The sequence below is a fragment of the Natator depressus genome, chromosome 1 (genome assembly GCF_965152275.1).
Source record: "Natator depressus isolate rNatDep1 chromosome 1, rNatDep2.hap1, whole genome shotgun sequence".
NCBI classification, from domain to species: Eukaryota; Metazoa; Chordata; order Testudines; family Cheloniidae; genus Natator; species Natator depressus.
The window spans coordinates 239,062,351-239,082,887 of record NC_134234.1 but is presented as its reverse complement, the minus strand read 5'-3'; the positions used below and the strand labels follow the sequence as shown (position 1 = coordinate 239,082,887).

At 41.1% G+C, this 20,537-nt stretch overlaps 1 protein-coding gene across 5 annotated transcripts in view; it reads left to right on the top strand.

The window, feature by feature from the left end:
- Positions 1-19,049, top strand: part of ERC1 (ELKS/RAB6-interacting/CAST family member 1) — a 553,011-nt gene extending 533,962 nt beyond the window's left edge. For 2 of the 5 annotated variants that reach the window (XM_074938901.1, XM_074938893.1), the window contains exon 19: positions 17,622-19,040. In XM_074938901.1, the coding sequence (XP_074795002.1) occupies positions 17,622-17,759 (138 nt within the window). In that variant the 3' untranslated portion in view covers positions 17,760-19,040. Of the gene's footprint in view, positions 1-17,621 lie in introns of all 5 variants that reach the window. The other 3 variants (XM_074938919.1, XM_074938886.1, XM_074938910.1) reach the window with 3 other exon arrangements.
- Positions 19,050-20,537: the final 1,488 nt, after the last annotated feature.

Here is a 20,537-nt window from a genome sequence, read left to right as displayed (position 1 = left end):
AGAATGCTGTGAGCTTCTTTTGAGGCTAACACTCCTACACAACTTCCTGGGGCTTCTCCTGAGAGAAGAGACTAGAACAGAAGTAGCTATAAAGTTCCCATACAGCCAGCACATACACAGTGACCCATGGAATCTGTTATATAAATAGATAGTGGAATAGTGTCTGTCAATACACCACATGCTTCAAAGCGGAAAGTGCTTGAGGCATTAGGTCCTGACCTGTAGAAATAGAAATTCCAATTTGAATAATTATATTAACCTAGCATTTTTCATTGGATATAATATTCTGGCATTATTATTTTTCTAGCATCAGATATACTATTCTATCATAACCGAGAATTCATGGGGTAATTGAATTACTGTCATAAATTTTATCTAAAAGCCTCAAATCCAACTAATAAAGAGTGGCACCCCAGTATAGTGAAGAGGATATGTTTGGTTTTGTTTCACTCAAAACCTAAGATTCTAAAATGAAGGTGCTTTTAAAGAGCAAGGTGATGTTATAAGTGGGAGAAGAAAGGCCTACCTGGTAAAAATAATCCCTTTTCTGCACTTGGGAGTTGTGGAATATAATCTCTTTGCCTCCTATGATTGCATAGGGCACTGATGGCTGTATACAAGGAAGAGAAGTCTTAGGAAAACACATCTTTGTTTGCCTTGGGAATCATTGTAGCAAGGCCTGGTCCCCTTCCCTTTCCATTGCGAATAGCTTCAGTAAGACCAGGAGCAGCCAAGGAGTCCTCTTTATCCCTCTCTTGCTCACCCACAGAAGAGGAGGAAAAGGAGGTGATATTTCTTCTTGGTTGCACCACTTACCACCTGCAATATCAGATAGATAAGAATTGTTGCATTCCTAGCGGCACAATTTGTGTCTTTAACATAATTTTTCTAGCAGCAAAGTTTCAGTATAACAGAATTCAGTTACTGTAAGTGAATTCCAGTTTTTTAACCAAAATATATTTTGCACTTACTATTTATAATGCCTTTCTTGCCACAGGATACCAAAGCACTTTATACATTAATTTAAGCTAACATTTCAAAACTGCATATGTCATAAATACAAAGGGAAGGGTAAACACCTTTAAAATCCCTCCTGGCCAGAGGAAAAACCCTTTAATCTGTAAAGGGTTAAGAAGCTAGGATAACCTCGCTGGCACCTGACCAAAATGACCAATGAGGAGACCAGATACTTTCAAAAGCTCGGGGGAGGGAGAAACAAAGCCTCTCTCTGTCTGTGTGATGCTTTTGCCGGGAACAGAAAGGAATGGAGTCTTAGAACTTAGTAAGTAATCTAGCTAGATATGCGTTAGATTCTGTTTTCTTTAAATGGCTGAGAAAATAAGCTGTGCTGAATGGAATGTAGATTCCTGTTTTTGTGTCTTTTTGTAACTTAAGGTTTTGCCTAGAGGGATTCTCTGTGTTTTGAATCTAATTACCCTGTAAGGTATTTACCATCCTGATTTTACAGAGGTGATCCTTTTACTTTTTCTTCTATTAAAATTCTTCTTTTAAGAATCTGATTGTTTTTTCATTGTTCTTAAGATCCAAGGGTTTGGATCTGTGTCCACCTATGCAAATTGGTGAGGATTTTTATCAAACCTTCCCCAGGAAAGGGGGTGTAGGGTTTGGGAGGATTTTGTGGGGAAAGACGTTTCCAAACTGGCTCTTTCCCAGTTATATATCTGTTAGACATTTGGTGGTGGCAGTGATAAAGTACAAGGGCAAAAGGTAAAATAGTTTGTACCTTGGGGAAGTTTTAACCTAAGCTAGTAAAAGTAAGCTTAGGAGGTTTTCATGCAGGTCCCCACATCTGTACCCTAGAGTTCAGAGTGGGGAAGGAACCTTGACAGCATATATCCTTAATAAATTTTGAACATATAAAACAAATATATCTTAACACACGTCATGTGAAAAATAGAGAAAGCAAGAATAAACATAATTTATATATAGTTCCTATATAAACTACCCTTTCCTCATTCAGATCTTCCCTTAAGACTGACTTCTTCTTCTACAATAAATTAACGAACAAAGACTTTTAATTATTTTGTTTCTTTAAAAAAATCTTTATTCTACTCTACTTTGCACTAGCCCTTACTGAGCTACCACATTACTTTATCTAGTCTACCCTGTCATGCTTCTCTGCCCTCTTTCCTATTACCTTGTTATCTTCCTTCCGCTTACCCCCTGTTAAGTCATTTGCATTCTTCTTTAGGGAAGAGTACTGTATTTGAAGTCCTAGCCAACTTGTGGACTCTGTAAAAAATTATTAGTAATAATAATTGCTCTAATTATTATTATACTTATTTGCAGAGTATAACCAGTATTTTCAAAATTCAAGGAAGAAGAATTAATATAGAGGTTATCTAATGTAATTAGCTATATTTATCCGTATCTGCAAATTTAATTAAGGCTTTGGGCTTGGGCAGGTGGAGAGAACCTGTGATGATCTACTTCCTATTTCTTAAATACTAGTAGAAGATAGTTGTAAATATTAGTGATAAATTGATTCTAGCATAGATAAAACTAGGAGAGGGTGCAGCTGCTTTATTCCCATCCTTCCAACTCTCTTGATATGTAAGGTCATTGGGGTAGGATTGTCTTTTATGCTTGTACATTACTCAGCACAATGGGTCCCTGTCCTGGTAGGTACCTCTGTAATTCAACTAATAAATAATAATTGCTCATTTTGCAAATCCAGTGAATGCCAAGTCTACACACATGACAATAGCATTTACACTCTGTGTGTAACTTACATCACCATTTAGGTCACTACAAGATTTGATTTTCTGGCTCTGAAATGTTTGCTGCTGCAGTTTGGGGGTAGTCTCGTTACTTGTATACCGAATCCATAAGTAGGTTAAGCAAGTTTTCCCAGTCAAGTGGGAAATTAACATATATATGATTTAGGAACACTCAATTTATTATTTATTGCTAACCTTTTTTTTTTTCTTCACTTTATTCTCCTCTGAAATACATTAATTACTAAGAAAACAATGCTGTCGCTGGTATGGTCAGAGCTTAGTGATACACACAAGTGCAGTATAAATTCCATTTATATAATTTTTTCAAAGTATACATATACCATTTGTGAAATAAAGGATTTTATGTGATTATATTATAGATTCTATTGTGTATATACACATACCAATTGGTTTTGAAGAGATGTACAAGTTGAAGTGTGCCTTTTGACTTTTTGGATAAGATGTGGTGTGGTTTGATTTACATCTAATATGTCCTCTGTTGGGGGCAAATTGCCCAAATGGATCAATCAGATAGATCTTTTCATCTCTCATGTCTGTGATCCTAAACACATCTTCAACAACAAATACTATATGGCCTGATCCAAATACACCCAAACTCGGGAGGACAGTCCAGATCCAGATGCCAATATTGTGTCTGTCTCTCTCAATCCCTTTAGAAAAGTGGTTCTCAACCAGGGGTATGTGTACCCCTGGAATACGCAGATGTCTTCTAGGGGGTACATCAACTCATCTAAATATTTGCCTAGTTTTACAGCAGGTTACATAAAAAACACTAGTGAAGTCAGTACAAACTAAAATTTCATACAGACAAAACAAGAACATAAGCAATATTTCAGTAATAGTGTGCTGTGACACTTTTTTATTTTTAAGCAAGTAGTTTTTAAGAGAGGTGAAACTTGGGGTATTCAAGACAAATCAGACTCCTGAAAGGGGTACAGTAATCTAGAAAGCCTGAGAACCACTGCTTTAGAATATCCTTTGGTTGGTTTTTTTTTCTTTTTCCTTTTTGCAGTAATTAATTGCCTACACTCTATTTTACTTGTCCACAGCTCCTGCTCTCCTGTTTTGAATACAGCTCTCGTTTGTTTTTCTGCCTTCAGTGTTTATATAGGATTAGTAATGGGAGGGAAGTAACATCGTATTTACTGAGAGTCTAAAGGGAAAATTCCCCCATAAAAAACAAACTTTAACATTCTACAACAAAAGGTGTCTTATTGTAGGAGGGGCTGGGAAAGGGTCACCAACTTATCCACATGTCAGCGCCACACCCACCAAACACACATATAGTTGAGAAATACCTTGGAAGATGTTGCAAAGGTATCCTCTCGCTTAAGTGCCTGCCAACTTTCAAGGAGAGGTGGAGACAGGCACAGTGCAAACTAACCTCTTGGTGACTTGTTTGTTATTCAGTAATGGAATAAATGGGAAGCATTCCTAGAAGTAGTTCTGAAACCAGGTGGGGAGTAGAAGGGGAGAGAGTTTGAATCTGTTATGTATTATCTGAGGACACTGCTTCTCTACCCCAACACAGACAGAGACTTCCCCTTCCTTCATGTGGAGATGAAATGTAAATCATTGTGAAGCTGCTCGCTGAGGTCCTTGTTATTCATTCTCTTCCTGTGATATCTATTTTTTACCTGTCATCACCTACACTCACACATGGCCTTTTACACTAGCCTGTCCTTGGTCAATTCCATAAGGTAAGTGTGTAATTCTCATCATGTTCCAGGCTGAGGAAGAAAACAAAAAAGAGTGAACATTTACATGTTCTTGTGCTTCTTTATCACCACAGGAAAAGGTAAGGCTGGGCAAGGATAGCACTATTTCCTTCTGCATTCAATTCACAGGAGCTGGGAGCCCAGGGGTAAAATTTTATCAAGGTATAACGGACATTTCAGAGAATGTTTCCCCAAAGTTTGAGATTGCTAGACCTCTAGATTTATCTGGTTATAGCATGGAGGACTGGACATTCCTTGCTTATTAAGGAGTCTGGCTGAATGAGAGCTCAGCTATTCTGGTCCCAGCTGTTCCCAGGAGGTGTCACTAAAAGGAATGATATAGAAGTGCTGACTATGGGAAAGGTAACCAATCACTTATTAAAATAATCCTGTGATGCTGAAATCATGTAGAAAACACGTAACATTCTTGTCTTTAGCTTCTGAAGAAATCTGTGGTGATAATCTCGTATCCAGTACTTTTCTAACCTTCATGTTTGAACTGTCGTCCATTCAGCAGTCATCAGCCTTACGCTGGCATGTATTTTTAAATATTTCACTGTCCCGTCCCATCCCCCACCTTTGTGACCTTGCTCGTGGACAGCTTGAATGGAACCATACAAGGTTTATGCCTCTTTTCTCCTAGGTTAATAGGTTCTCTTGAATTCTTGATAATTCTACTCAGAATATGATGATTTTTCTTTGAAATAGCAGAGAAATTAATAATTTAAACCATGAGAAAATTAACATCAGGAATTGGATTTCTTCTTTTCCTAAGTGAATGTAGAGCTGGTGTAAACTGCTGGATTGAAAACACTGTAGACCAAAATCAGCTCTTTGTCACAGATCTGGTGTGCCAGAGGCAATGACAGGTGTTGGCTTTCCTACATAGTCCTCCAGAGAGCTACATAACCCTGACCTGGAGGAAACACTGCTAGGGATGAGAAGAGAATTCAGCTTTCATTCCTTCTGTTACTGTCTCTTTATAAAACGTCCTTTGCCTTCAGATAGTATGTATTATGGTGCTTAGCAGTTCTCAAGTATTGGATACTAGTGATATTATTTGCATTCACTCCTTGGGGCCTCTGCAGAATATGTCAACTAAGTTGCCAATTTACAGGTATTGCCCTGAGGATGTGATTGCAGGTTTTATCTGCACCCCAGATAAATCACGTGCTAGTCTGGATAGGGTGTAGAATCCCAATATCATTCTGTGAAAACTCCAGTTCCTGAAGGTGTCTTATGTACAGGATTCTCACTCCTGTGGTCTTAGCTTCATAGCATGAGATTGATTGATTGAATTTCCCTACCTTGTAAGGGTTTGTTTGTTTTTTTTTACACTTGTGGGCAGCTGTAGCTAAGTAGAGTGCAACCTGAGCTCCTTCTCAATCGTCACATGCCCCACCTTGCCAAGTATTAATCTTGTCCTCCAAAAGTTTCTGTTCCTTCTTATTTGCAGTTGACAAAGGAGCTCCTTGTAGGAACCTGGGCCTCATTAGCCATCACTAATGCTCTTCACTCAAGGATGCCTCATCAGGGATCCTTTTTCTTGTTGTAACCTTGTCTTTCAGTAAGGTCCAGTATAGCTGGTGAATTTTTTAGGCTTCCATCTTGGGTGCTTTAACAGAATTCTGTAATAGTTCTGCGTCTTTTTGGTCAGTGCTTCAGTGCCTATTTCTCTCATACTGCAGCACTCAGGCACTCAAGTGCACAGTACTTTTTTCAGCATTTTTGTGTTCATGTTTTTTCTTTTGGTAAGCAAGTTCGTCCTGCTACAGTATTGTTCTCAGTACACTGAAACCACAGTTTAGGTACTCCAGCACCAAAGTTCATTGCATGCCTCAGCACCTTACCTTACAGTTAAGTTTTGGTGCTTGTTGTGTCTGTTGGTCTGGAGCTGATACACCTGGGCCTTTTTCTTTTATTCAGGTTGCGATACAGCAGGGCCAGAGAGCAGCAGGAAAGTGGTAGATGGGAGGTATATAAGCCCTAGGATGATCAAGGCCTTATTCCCTGTGGACTAGGGAAAGGTTACTACAGGGTAATTGGTTTCAGAGTGGTAACCGTGTTAGTCTGTATCAGCAGAAAGAATGAGGAGTACTTGTGGCACCTTAGAGACTGCATGCATCTGATGAAGTGGGCTTTAGCCCACGAAAGTTTATGCTCAAATAAATGTGTTAGTCTCTAAGGCGCCACAAGTACTCCTCGTTCTTTCTACAGGGTAATTGGAGAACCTGGAGCCACTTAAGGCCCTGCCCAAGACTTAATAAAAAAAACCCTGCTTCAGTCAGACAGAGAGAGGGAAGGAGAGCTGATTAGAGTTTGGAGGAGTATCGCTGTTAGCCAGAGGACCAGGGGAAAGGAAACCCTGCTCAAGCAGAGCAGAGGGACTCCCCCCGGCACAGAGGACTGAGGGAAACCCTACCCAAGGGGAGAGAGGGTAAGCAGCTCATAAAGCTGCAGGGGCAGGGACCCAGAGTAGGTGAGCGGACCTGGGTCCCTTCCCCGCTCCCCTCTCTCCCCCACCGGGGCACTAGTGGAGCCCACAACGCCCAAGAATAGGGGCAAGGGGCAGCACCCTGACCCACCACACCAAGAAAAAGTGTGGGACCCACCACGGTAGTGTCAACCATTTGCAACAAGGTGTAGAATTCAAGGAAAAAAGATGACCACTCAGCAGCTTCAAACCTTGTTTTGTGAGGCAGGGTGAAAGAATGTTGATTGTTTATTGTGGAATCTGTTAAGATCTATAAAGGTATCAGATACATTTGCAGATGTCTCCCAAGTGCTAGGTGGGAAGCATCTTCAACATTCCTTGAGGCACCTCAGGAAGACTTCATTATATCTGCACAAGACCAGCAAGGAATGCGTCAAAGGCTAAACCTCCAAAGCTAAATCCTGGGTTGGTGAAGACCACTGAGTGCCAGGACTCTGTGCCACTGCACCCAAATCAACTCACACCTGCCTTTTGCCCCAGATACACTGAGCAGGATAGTTTCACTATCAAAGTATGACACCAGCAAGACTCAAGACTTCACTAAGCAATGGCTCCTCGACATATCTGGGGCCTTTGCACTTGACGCTGGTGGTAGTGGACTCTGGTTCATTGAAGCCTCCATGCATATGATCAAGGTAGGAGGCACGAAGGAGTGGCAAGCAGCTCTCTGGTGTACCTCTGCCAAAGCCCCCAACTCCAGAAGGCTCTGTATTGGGCCTCTAGATTTTCTCCTTCCTGCTTTTAGATGCGTAAACCAGAGAGGGAGATGGCAATTCTAGTATATGTTTGATGTGACCCAATCCCTTCTGATTCTCTGCAAGGTAGCACACAACGGCAGATTTGAGTCATTCGTCTGGCCCTGCATCAGTGGTTATAGGAACTTTTGGCACAGTGGGAGCTCTTTTTACACAAAGACTGACTCTTGCACCCTAAGATATGTGAGGTCAATGCAGGAAGCTCTTACCCTAATGCCAGTGCCTCTTGTGGCAAAGGTTTCAGCACAACTGGTATTGTTGCCTCCCAGAGCCTCACATTGGCTAGACCATTCCAGCTGCTTGAGTGTGGGCAGGTTGAGGACAAAGGACGGTAAGGATTGCTATTTGGACTCAAATAACAAGGAGGATCCTTCTGATGCCAAATTCTTTACTGTCATCCTATGGAGGAGCATCAAGACAGTGACTGCACAGAAGAGTATCTGACCTTTCCCCAGTTCTTACAAACACTGTCGGAGATAGCTGATTTTGAATGAAAACTGCTCCAGGAGTCTACATGACCTCAGTCGAAAGGTATGTGGATGAGGAACTTCCTCCTTCCACCAGTAAAATTGTCATGCCTTTAGTCTCTTTTTTGAAAGAAAGTGGAGCAGATGCCTCACACAACTGCCCCAGTCTCATTAATTGCACTGTTAAATAATAATAGAATACCATTTATTTAAATATTTTTGGATATTTTCTACATTTTCAAATATATTGATTTCAGTTACAACACAGAAGATACAAAGTGTACAGTGCTCACTTTAAATTTATTTTTGATGACAAGTATTTGCACTGTAAAAAAAACAAATGGTATTTTTTCAGTTCACGTAATACAAGTACTGTAGTGCAATCTCTTTATCATTAAAGTTGATCTTACAAATGTAGAATTATGTACAAAAAAACTGCATTCAAAAATAAAACAATGTAAAATTTTAGAGCCTGCAAGTCCACTCAGTCCTACTTCTTGTTCAGCCAATTTCTCAGACAAACAAGTTTGTTTACATTTGCAGGAGATAATGCTGCCCACTTCTTGTTTACAATGTTACCTGAAAGTGAGAACAGGCATTCTCATGGCACTGTTGTAGCCAGCGTCACAAGATATTTATGTGCCAGATGCACTAAGCATTCATATGTCCCTTTCTACTTCAACCACCATTCCAGAGGACATGCGTCCATGCTGATGACAGGTTCTGCTCGATAACAATCCAAAGCAGAGCAGACCGACACATGTTCACTTTCATTATCTGAGTCAGATGCCACCAGGAGAAGGTTGATTTTCTCTTTTGGTGGTTCGTGTTCTGTAGTTTCCGCATTGGAGTGTTACACTTTTAAGACTTCCGAAAGCATGCTTCACACCTCATCCTTCTCAAATTGTGGAAGGCACTTCAGATGCTTAAACCTTGGGTCGAGTGCTGTAGCTATCCTTAGAAATCTCACATTGGTACCTTCTTTGCGTTTTGTGAAATCTGCAGTGAAATTGTTCTTAAAATGAACATGTGCTGGGTCATCATCTGAGACTGTTGTAACATGAAATATATGGCAGAATGTGGGTAAAACAGAGCAGGGGACATACAGTTCTCCCCCAAGAAGTTCAGTCGCAAATTTAATTAATGCATTATTTTTTTAACACGTGTCATCAGCATGGAAGCATGTCCTCTGGAAGGGTGGCCGAAGCATGAAGGGGCATACGAATGTTTAGCATATCTGGCACGTAAATACCTTGCAACGCCGGTTACAAAAGTGCCATGCAAATGCCTGTTCTCACTTTCTGGTGACATTGTAAGTAAGAAGAGGGTAGCATTATCTCCTTTAAATGTAAACAAACTTGTTTGTTTTAGTGATTGGCTGAACAAGAAGTAGGACTGAGTGGACTTGTAGGCTCTAAAGTTTTACATTGTTTTGTTTTTGAGTGCAGTTATGTAACAAAAAAAAATCTACAGTTGTAAGTTGCACTTTCACAACAAAGATTGCATTGCAGTACTTGTATGAGGTGAGTTGAAAAATATTTCTTTTGTTTATCATTTTTACAGTGTAAATAGTTGTAATCAAAAATAATACACACCCAGATTCAAATTACAACACAGAATACAATATGTATATGAAAATGTAGAAAAACATCCAAAGTATTTAATAAATTTCAATTGGTATTCTATTGTTTAACAGTGCGATTAATCACGATTAATTTTTTTTTAGTTAATCGCGTGAGTTAACTGCTATTAATCGACAGCCCTACTACTTACACACTCACATTTAAATAAGGGTATTTCTCATGCAAAGTATCAGATTTGTGCCTTGCCTTTTGCACAATGTGTTGCTAGGAAATGTTTGGCAGCGGTTGTGGCCTATGTGGACAGGCTGGGAATGCACACGTGCCCCTATATGGATGATTGGCTATTCAAGAACATAACTCAAAGGGTATTATAAAATCAATCCAGGTCACTACTGCATGCTTGGATCACTGATGTTCATAAGCTATTCAAAGTCCCAGCTTGTCTCTAGCCGACAATTATTTGTACATAGGAACCCTTCTAGATACGGCTCAACTCAAAGCCTTCCTGCCCAAATACAGGACCTAAGACATCCCCAGTCTGGTTAAAAAGCATAAGAAAGAACCAGCTGATGACAGCTTGGACCATGCTATGTATGTTGGGTTTTATGTAAGTTCCTATTGCATGCCTCCATATTAGGCAACCTCAGTTCACCCCGTGATCCCAATAAAAGCCCACAAGGACTCATGCATCCCATCTGGCTTTGGATCTTTCTGTAACTGTAATAATTTAGGTGAAATCTGCAATTAGGAATGGGCTTCTGAACATTTAAATTGTAGTGTCTACAGATGCATCCTACCTAAGATAGAGAGCCCATATGGAGGAACCAGAAAAATTGGGTTCCCCAGGAACAGCATGTGAATATAAATATCTTGGAGATGATGGGAGTCCTGGACTTTGAGAAATGGTAGAGTCCCATGAGGTCATAGTTTAAAGGGACAGTCAGATCCATCACAGCCTATATAAGCACACATGGAGATACCTGTTTGCACCTACTATGATAGGAGGCCCTCCAGGAGTTGGAGTAAGCTGTGTCCCACAGTCTGTTCCCTGCTCTCCATGTGCCTGGCCAAGGAAAACAAGGAAAACAAAACAGCAGACAGACTGTCAGTTTGTGGTAGATCCTTATGAGTGGTCTCTGGATCAGGGATGCTGGCAGATTAGATCTTGCTCAAGTAGGGAACACCAGCAGTAGATCTCTTCATGACTCATCTGAAGAAGAAGGTGCCAATTTTTTACTTCTGGCTGCATGAAAGATTTGGGTTTGTTTAGTCTGTAGAAGAGAAGGTTGAGGGGGCACATGATGATAGTTTTCAAGTACATAAAAGGTTATTACAAGGAGGAGGGTGAAAAATTGTTCTCCTTAACCTCTGATGATAGGACAAGAAGCAATGGGCTAAAATTGCAGCAAAGGAGGTTTAGGTTTGACATTAGAAAAAAACTTCCTAACTCTCAGGGTAGTTAAGCACTGGAACAAATTGCTTAGGGAGGCTGTGGAATCTCTGTCATTGGAAGTTTTTAAGAACAGGTTAGATAAGCACCTGTCAGGAATGGCCTAGCTATTATTTAGTCCTGCTTTGAGTGCAGGGGACTAGACTAGATGACCTATTGAGGTCCCTTCCAGTCCTACACTTCTGTGATTCAAAGAAAAGATTTCACTAGCAAGAGATGACCTTGTCCACTGACTCTGGAAGGTGGCTTCTGTACACCTTTGTGTTAGTCCCACTGGTAGCAAAGTCCTGGCAAATCTCGGGAGAGAGCAGTTCAGTTATCCTAACAACCGTATGCTGGCCCATCCAGGCATGGTTTTCAGATCTGTTGTAAATGGCCAAAGCCAATCCTGTCAAGATTAGAATCAGGGCTCAGTGTGACATTCTATACCTTGGGGGAGCATACTGTAACCCCCATATTCCTCATTTTCATATAATCGTGATCTTACATATAAAGCATGCTTTGTAAGGTATCGGGAAAGGTTATGATCTGCTGAAAGTCATTTCTCTGTCCATATATGTGTATAATTAATTTATATAAAGTTATGAGAATTTTGTTGTATGGTGGTCACTAAAACATGCTGTAAATTGGGGAATCAGCCAGATATTAGCTCCCTGGAGGCAACAGCAAGGAAAGTAACCAACGCCCGGGTGGGGTGTCAAACAGCCCATCAACAGCCATTGTCCAGCAAGGGAGCTACAATGCAGTGACTCACCTGCATGAGGCCACACCAGGGGAATTGCTCAACCTTGCTTGGAGAGACTTAGCAGTGCCCCTCCTGACATGCCTGGACTTGTGCTCCCCAAGCACATGGACTGAGGGTATAAAATAGAGAAACTGGACACATACTGGGCCCTTCTCCTGCCCCCACCTTTGCTGTAAGCAAGATACTGAGAAGAAGATAAGACTCCAACAGAGGAGATTGGCCCAGGTTTAAGGAACAAACCTGTATATTAAGGACTGCAATATCCAGTGGGATGAGAAAAACTGCTTAATCTAGATGTTGCCCAGTCTAATAGGGTTGAGAGTTTAAACTGCGTGCTTATATTTTATTTTAGTAACCACTCTGATTTTTTGCCTATCACTTAATATTACTTAAAATCTATCTTTGTAGTTAATAAATTTGTTTGTTTATTCTACCTGAAGCAATGTGTTTGGTTTGAAGCACGTCAGAGACTCCCCTTGGGATAACAAGCCTGGTACATATCAATTTCTTTGTTAAATTGATGAACTCCTGTAAGCTTGCAGCATCCAGCAGGCATAACTGGATGCTGTAAGACGGAGGTTCCTAGGGTTGTGTCTGGAACTGGAGATATTGGCTAGTGTCATTCAATTGCACAATCCAAGCAGCTTACATGCCAGAGGCTGTGTGTGAACAGCCCAGGAGTGGGGGTTCTCACAGCAGAGCAGGGTAAGGCTGGCTCCCAGAGTCAAGGATTGGAGTGACCTAGCAGGTCACCGGTCCATATAACACCGGGGAGGGAACACCAGATCATCACCTTCAGAACAAGAGAATCTTGTTCCATTCCATCTTGGAAGCTCTCTCCCTGGTACCTTGGTTCCTGCCTGCAGTGTGATGAAATCAGACTCAAGTCAGACCACTTTACTTGAACAACTCAGAAACTGCTGGATTACCTTATTCATCTGTCTGCATCCATCTTAAAGACTAACTCAATCCAGATACATTTGATAGCTGTTCTGATCTAATCATAGCCTAAGGTAGACCACTGTCTTTATATCCCATTATTAGCAGGTTCATGTGGGGCTTTTAAAGCCCATCTTCCATTATAAAACTTCTTCTGTTGTGGGATATCAGTATGGTCTTTACATAGGGGATGAAAGCTCCTTTTGAACTCTCTTCCTCTGGGTTAGAGTGTCTTACATGGAAGTAATTTTCCTGTTGACAGTGGCATCAGCTCACAGAGTAAGAAAACTTCAGGCTCTGGTGAGTGATTTGCCTTTGTGACAAAGTCAGGTGGGACAACTGCAAGAGAGTGGTGGAAGGCAGGTATATTAGCTCTAGAATGATAAGGGCCCTTTTTCCTATAAACTGAGAAGGGGTTACCCTAGGTCAATTAGGAACACCTGAATCCAATTAAGGGCTTCCTGAGACCTTTAAAAACCTCTCCTCTGGTGAGAGAGGTGGAGAAAGAGACAAGCTGCTCCAGGGAGAGAGGCTGCTCTCCTTCCTACAGGGGGGAACAACCAAAGCTGAGTGCCCGTTTAGGGAAGGACTGACACCCCGGGGCCAGCAATAGGACACCACCACCCCAGCAAGGGAGCAGGGAAAGGTATCCTCCTTTGTTTTGTGTTTGTAAAATGGTTTCTTTTTGTTTGCTAGAGGAGCACTCCTTGGGCCTACCGTGAGGCCTACCTTGAAAATACTGATAAGGGAAGACAGACACTGTTCAGAATGTGGTTGATTTACCCCAGGCCCCGCCTCTGCAAGAGGGGGAAGCGCTAAGTCCAGCAAGATAGAGTAAGTGCCTTGCCACACCTTATACCAGATTTTTCAAAGGATGAAGTGGTGCTATGGACTCATCTGATATTCTTCAAGGTGATGATGAAGTTCCACCTTAATGAGCCTATTGTTTTACCAACACTTTTCTACACTCGGGCCTCACGAAGATTGGCATCTTTCACTATACGCTTGATGACAGAAGGTCCTTGGGGTTCTGTTTGGCACAGATTATAACCCATAGACAGTCCACTCAACTTTGCTTCTTTTGACACCAATTCATTGGACAGTCATATTACTAAGAGGGCAGTGTCTAAGTGGATGTCTGATTACATTTCACATTGTTAAATCTGACTGCCCTGAAACTAGCTTTCTCAATGCTCACTCAATTCAGGGCAAGGTTGTGCCACCCAACATTTTCAGAAATGTTTCCATCACAGACATCTGCAAAATAGCTATACAGACTTCTCTGCCCATGCTTATTTACAAAGCATTATTGCATGTATTCAGCGTTGTGGGGGAGGAATCTTGCTGTAGACTCTTCATGCTCCAAAACTAGTTTCCAAGGTAGAGAAGGCCAAACATCTCCGACCCACAGAATGATTTGCTTTACTTCATGAAGTCCCGTATTTTCAGTTGGAATTTCTTTCTTTTGGCTGTGTACTGTACATTGTTGTACATTGTTTTTGTTGAGTTTGCAAGGAATCTTAGTAACACATATGAATTTGTGTATACATTTAGATAAACCCTCCCTGTTCACACTGTTGGCATTGACCTTAATTATTGTTGCTCACTGGAGCTCTACTTTTATCTTTCTTTGAAGAGATTACTCTCCAGGAATGAGACTCCTGACACAAATAGCATGTTTAGCAAAGAGGAAATGATTTTACTTTTAATTCTGCTTCTCTGAAGATATCATCGTGCAGAATTCTCACTTGTCCATCCACCTCCCCTCACAGATTGGCGGTTACCTCTTTTGAGGTGTTTTTTATTTTCTGTTGATCACCTTGAACTGTTTAATTCTTCCTGGAAGCTTCACCCCACGCTCAGCTGGAGCATCTGACTGAAATGGCCAGAGGGCAGCATTTATACTCCATGTGGTGGTGCAAGACAACCAGTAGGGGTCCTGGCTCATGCATTCCCTTGATAACACTGCTTTCAAAAAGACCTTAGCTTGGGGAGTTCTGCTGGTCTTGCACTAAAGAGCCAAAATCCATGAATGGGAATCCTGCAAGGAGGTTGTTTCTTCAAAAAAGCAGAATTATATGTCATTTTCCCTTTTGATCTCTTTAAATTTCTCTTGCCCTCCCTCTCCCCCACCTCCATGCAACATAAACACTTCTGATTACTGTCACCATGAAGACTTTACTTTGGCATATGGGGGAGTGGGCGGGGGAGTGAAGCCATGCCACCAAGTCAGTATCAATGCTATTCTGTGAATTTGCCAGTAGTAGGTGCTTTACTGTAGTGTCTTTGGAGTGTAGTTGAGTTGCTAGAGTTTCACTGACTTGAGCAACTTGAGACATAAAGCAGCTCCTGAAGCCAAGTCTCTTGCCTTGCAATTTAGCACTGCTTCTAGGTGACTGTGCTGGTTCTTCCATCCCTGCTTGAGTACTGGACATTTCCTAGCCTTTTCCATTCCATTAGAGCTGCCAGGCTATCATCCAGCTACTGAGGCCAAGTTAATCACATATCCAAAATGTTTCTAAGCCATGCTGAGTTCCTTCTTAATTTCCTTTCTCGTTCCTTTCTCCTTTGAGAGCAGTTACAGAGTCCAGAGCATTCCCCTCTGTCTCCTCCACCCCACTTACCCAGCTCATGTCATTTTGAGAGTCATGATCAGGTTGCTTTTGCATTTGTGATTTTTGGCATCAGCCCCTCTCCAAAGTATATTACATAATCATAAACCTTACGAAAATGTTGTAATATTTCTTTAATAGTATTAGAAACAGGAAATTCAGTGTTAGAAATCCTAAGTTTTGAAAGTATAGAGACATAGTAACAGCCAGCCCAAAGAACACTAACTTTGCCTTCAGAGCAAGGTACTGAGAAACATCAGAAATGCTGAGAGAACCTTATCCACCCATCACAAATGTTAGTCCTAACAACAAAAGAAAAATGTGAATGTCTTACACTTAATCATATAGTGGTTGCCTTCTTTATGACAATACTCAGGTCACAGATAAGAACATACTCTGCCAATTCCTGGTTAGATATTTCACATTGTGAAGGTAGTCATTTTCCTTTCTTCATTAAGATTCCACTACTTGCACAAATGTCATTACACACACAACTAATTGGTGAGTCTACCTATAGAAACCTGTTAAACACATCATATGAAATGACAGCACTTACTTCAAAAGCACAATTTGGAGACTGTGCAATGAATAAGGCAAGGGTTTGAGAATCTATTATTCCTTCTAGCCAAATTCTGGTTGCAATTATAATAGTGTGAATGCAGAGTAATTGAGCTGGAAACGTACAGTGGTGTAACTGAGAAAGTTTGGTCCTCATTGCACAGTCTGGACAAGGCATAGTGAATAAGACAGGAGATGTACTCTCTGAACAAAATAAGTATTTAATTTCCATAGAGAAAATAAAATTTTGGTTGACAGTGGCTGTACTGTGTGCAGCATTCCTGTTAATTTCTATTTTAAGAAGTTTTTTTCCCATCCTTTCTATGCACTGTACACTGAATAAGGAAGGTGTTCTGCAGAAGTAATAGCGTGGTATCATGTAATTTAAAGTCCACTCAAAGGGACAGAGTTAGGGTTATGCAAGCAGTTGTAATTTTAGCTTTTTCTAACGGTTGGGTACTTAACAATGCCTCTTTGATATTCTCAGTTTTGCTTTTTTTTAATGAAATATGTAGTAAAGAGAAACACATTTTTGCTACACATATTCAACAAATAAAAACACTTCTGGGCTGGAAGCATGCACTGTGACAAATTTCAGAAACATGTAAATTACAATGGCCACGTTATAAATCTTTTAAGCAAAGGGATTAAAACTGGCTTTGTAACTTACTTTCTTTGCTTGATTCCATTCTTGCTGTCACAACCCATGCCTGCAGGAGCCAAAAATACAGTAGAAGGCTGTGTGCTTCAGCTCCCAAGGTGGAGACTGTAGAAATTACAGAGACTTTATGGTTGGGGTCAGTGCATGACTCTTTTCTGTTCCCACAGACTCTTACGTCTTTGCTCTGTGCCCCCAGTGACAGCTCTAAACATTCACAACTAACACCACAGGTGTGGTTCCCTACCTCAACAGGGCCTCCTCTGGCTAGCAGAGGATGGGTTAACTGGCTCTCATATTGACCTAAGGGCTTGTCTACATGGGAAAATTGACTGTAATAGCTGTTGTAGAATAAGCTGTTCCATGATAGCTCCCTGTGTGGACACTATTCCAGAACAAAAATCACTTTATTCCAGAATAATTAATGCGCTCACAAATCACAGTACTTAATCTGGAATAAAGTGACTTTTATCCTGAAATAGTGTATCCTCACAAGGGGATACAGGGAGATACTGCCTGATAGCTTATGCTGCAATAGCTATTCTGGTCTTTTTTCCCTGTAGACAAGATGTGAGCATCACAATGCTAGTCTAGGGTGAAAAGCGTAAAGCAGGTTGTGGGAAGCTCAGGCTCCTCGGGGCTCTAACAAGCCTGTGGAGAAGCAACCAGAGAAAAATATCAATGCTAGTAGTTCCCAGAATGTTACACTGCTTCTGACTTCCTCTGTAAAGCTGATGCTCAAACCCAGATTGTGAGGTCTCTGAGGCAAGGACTGCATTTATGCAATTTCCTTATAATGCCAACTATGAAGGAGTCCTTAGGTGCTACCAAAATACAAATAATAATAATGGTCTAAAATGTGATTTTTTTTTCCTTGCAGCTTCATGGTGAGTTAGAAAAGGGTGAGAAGGACAGCGCTGAGCTGCAGGAGTTTGCCAATGCCATCCTACAGCAGATAGCAGATCACTGTCCTGACATTCTGGAGCAAGTCGTCAACGCACTTGAGGAGTCATCATGATCTCAGCTGCTAGCCTGAATAGAACAGAACACCTAGTGACCAAGCCCAGTCAGTCCAAGAAGTCATGAAAATGGAGAGAATTGTGAAAGAAGGACAAGGGAACAGGAAATTTTGGTGCACCTTTTACAAAGAAAGAAAGGAAAACTTTATAAATTACATGCTATCTTGGTTCTTCCAGTCTATGGTTACTGAATCATGTCTGCATTCATCCTCTCACTGCCTTTCTACTTTGGTATCTGCCTCCCAGCTAACTTTCTCTTGTTGAGGCTTTTGGATACATCTGAGCAGAGACTTGCTGAATCCAGTGAGTGCAGAAGAGGGCTTTTGGACATGAGTGGCTATGATTTTTCCTTGAGGTAGTGAATGGGGGAGCATTTGTCTTTTGTTGCTGTTTTCTTCCCCATACAAACTGAAAGCCTGAATTTCTTAATACTAAAACTGAGAACAGTGATAAAGGCCAAGAGCTGATCACATCAGCTATCTCAGGATTTGCTGTCTGTCTCTAAATTAGTGATTTCTTATGAAAAGGGGAAAGTCTCCTTATGTGGTCCTACTGGTCACTTCCATGCAGTAACTGTGGGACAAGATAGGCATATGGGTGATTTCTGATTGATGATTTCTGTTTATTTAGCCTCACTTTTGTTGTTCATTGGCTCTGAAGTATTGAGAATGGCTTTTTTTCAGAAGAATGTTTTCTTTAGTTGGCTTTCTTGGTCTGTCCTAGTTATTTTGCATCATAGTGTATCTCATCTGTATCTTGTAAATTCTTGTTTACAGAGAGCTTCCTTCCTTCAAACAGGCTCTGGGCAGCAGGGCAGCTCCTGGACTTGATTTTTCTCCCTTACTATTGATAATTTTTCAGGCAGTGGCTTCTGTGAATTCTAATTTCCAGGAGAGGAGTCCTACACATTGTCTACGTGAGAAAGTTGCAACAGTTGACTAAAAGTGTGATTTTTTTAAAAACCAATTTAGGTAAACTGGTAGAACAGGCTGTCTGATCACACTTACTTCAATTTAAATCAGGTTATTTTGATTTATCTTAAGAATCAATTGAAGCTAAACTAAAATAAGCCCTTCTTAAATCAAAATAAGAGTATCTGCACCAGTGGTTCTCAAACTTCTGTACTGGTGACCCCTTTCACATAGCAAGCCTTTGAGTGCGACCCCCCCTCTCCCTTATAAATTAAAAACACTTTTTAATATATTTAACACCGTTATAAATGCTGGAGGCAAAGCGGGGTTTCGAGTGGAGGCTGACAGCTCATGACCCCCCCATGTAATAACCTCGCAACCCCCTGAGGGGTCCCGACCCCCAGTTTGAGAACCCCGATCTACACTATGCTTTCCAGTGGTTTAAGTAATTTGGTTTAAAATCATACCATCAGTTAAACCAGTGCAACTTTTGAATGTAGATGAGGCCTTAGTCATAGGCCCATCCACCCCTTACCCTTACTAAATCCCCTGCTGATAAGTGATGTGATCTCACATAGCTGATCTGTTTGTCCTTCTATTAGCAAATCAGAATCTGCATCATGGCTAGGACTCTGAATGTTCTTTCATGCACTTTGCACTAACGTTGAAGACATGGTTTTGTTGCAAGTTTTCAGTGAGCCTCTGAATATTCAAAGGACAGAACTTTTTGGCATCACCCTACATGCCCCTTAAAAGAATTATCCCCTTTTGAATTTTTGGTGCTCTCGTATTCCAGGTTAAGAAAACAGAGTTTTGTTACATTAAAGAAGAAGGTGGGAAGACTTGGAAGCCAGTATCACAGTGGAGAGATTGCTGGCTCTTCAGTTGCTTTCCCAGCAGGTCTGCATCAGTAGTCAATGTCTTTACTCCTGGTGCGTCGGCTCTAGCTCTGACTGATCTTTCAAAGTCTAGAAATATCTGATATTAAATGTCTGTAATCCAAGCCTTTAGGGCAGTCTCCCAATAGACCCCTTTCACCATTTGGAGCCTGCAATGTAATTTCCTCTCCCCCTCATTAAATTCTGAATCCACATCACAGAGCCCTTTCACTGCCCAAAATGCTGTAGTCCCAGTCAGCTAACCCCATTTCCTTGTCTTTCAAGTCTGCAGATCAGTTTCCTTCACCCCTTTTTCCATTTTTGGGTTGACTAACCCCTCTGGATATGAAGATGATTTGCAAAGACTTGAGAGTCAACACTCACCCTGCGCTTATCTGAAAATAGCACTGAAAGTCAAGGCAAGAAAAGGCTTTTCACTGGCATTCCCATAAAATATAATGAATAGTTTTAAAGTAAACCATGTCTAAGCTCATTCTACCTTTCTCATTATGAAAGGACATAGTGGGTTATCCATTGCCAACAGCAAACCACTTCAAGGAATTCAACCTTCTCCTCTGATTGGTATAAAAGGGAACGTCTTAGGGGGAACTGGATCAGTAATGGTGTCCCTTCCTGAGTTTCCTATGATGTTCACATTTATTTGTTTTGAGCCTTTGTTGCTTTGCAAATCAAGAAATACAGCTTTAGTTCTCACTGCCGTAATAGGCAGTGTCTGATGCTTTTTTGTCATTGAGTGGGAAAGGAGTGGGAACCTGACTGGTTGCAAGGGTGAAACAGCATGTACCGGAAGACATATAGACAGTGACTGTACATACCACTGAGCCATGCCTCATACCAGAGCCGCTCCCTTGGCCTTATTATTTGAGTCAGCACGTTTTGATAGAAACTGTTTTGAAATCTTTCCTCTTGCTTTCTCTTCATCACCCATAATTACTCACTTTAGGAATTTAATGCTGCCTATAAAACC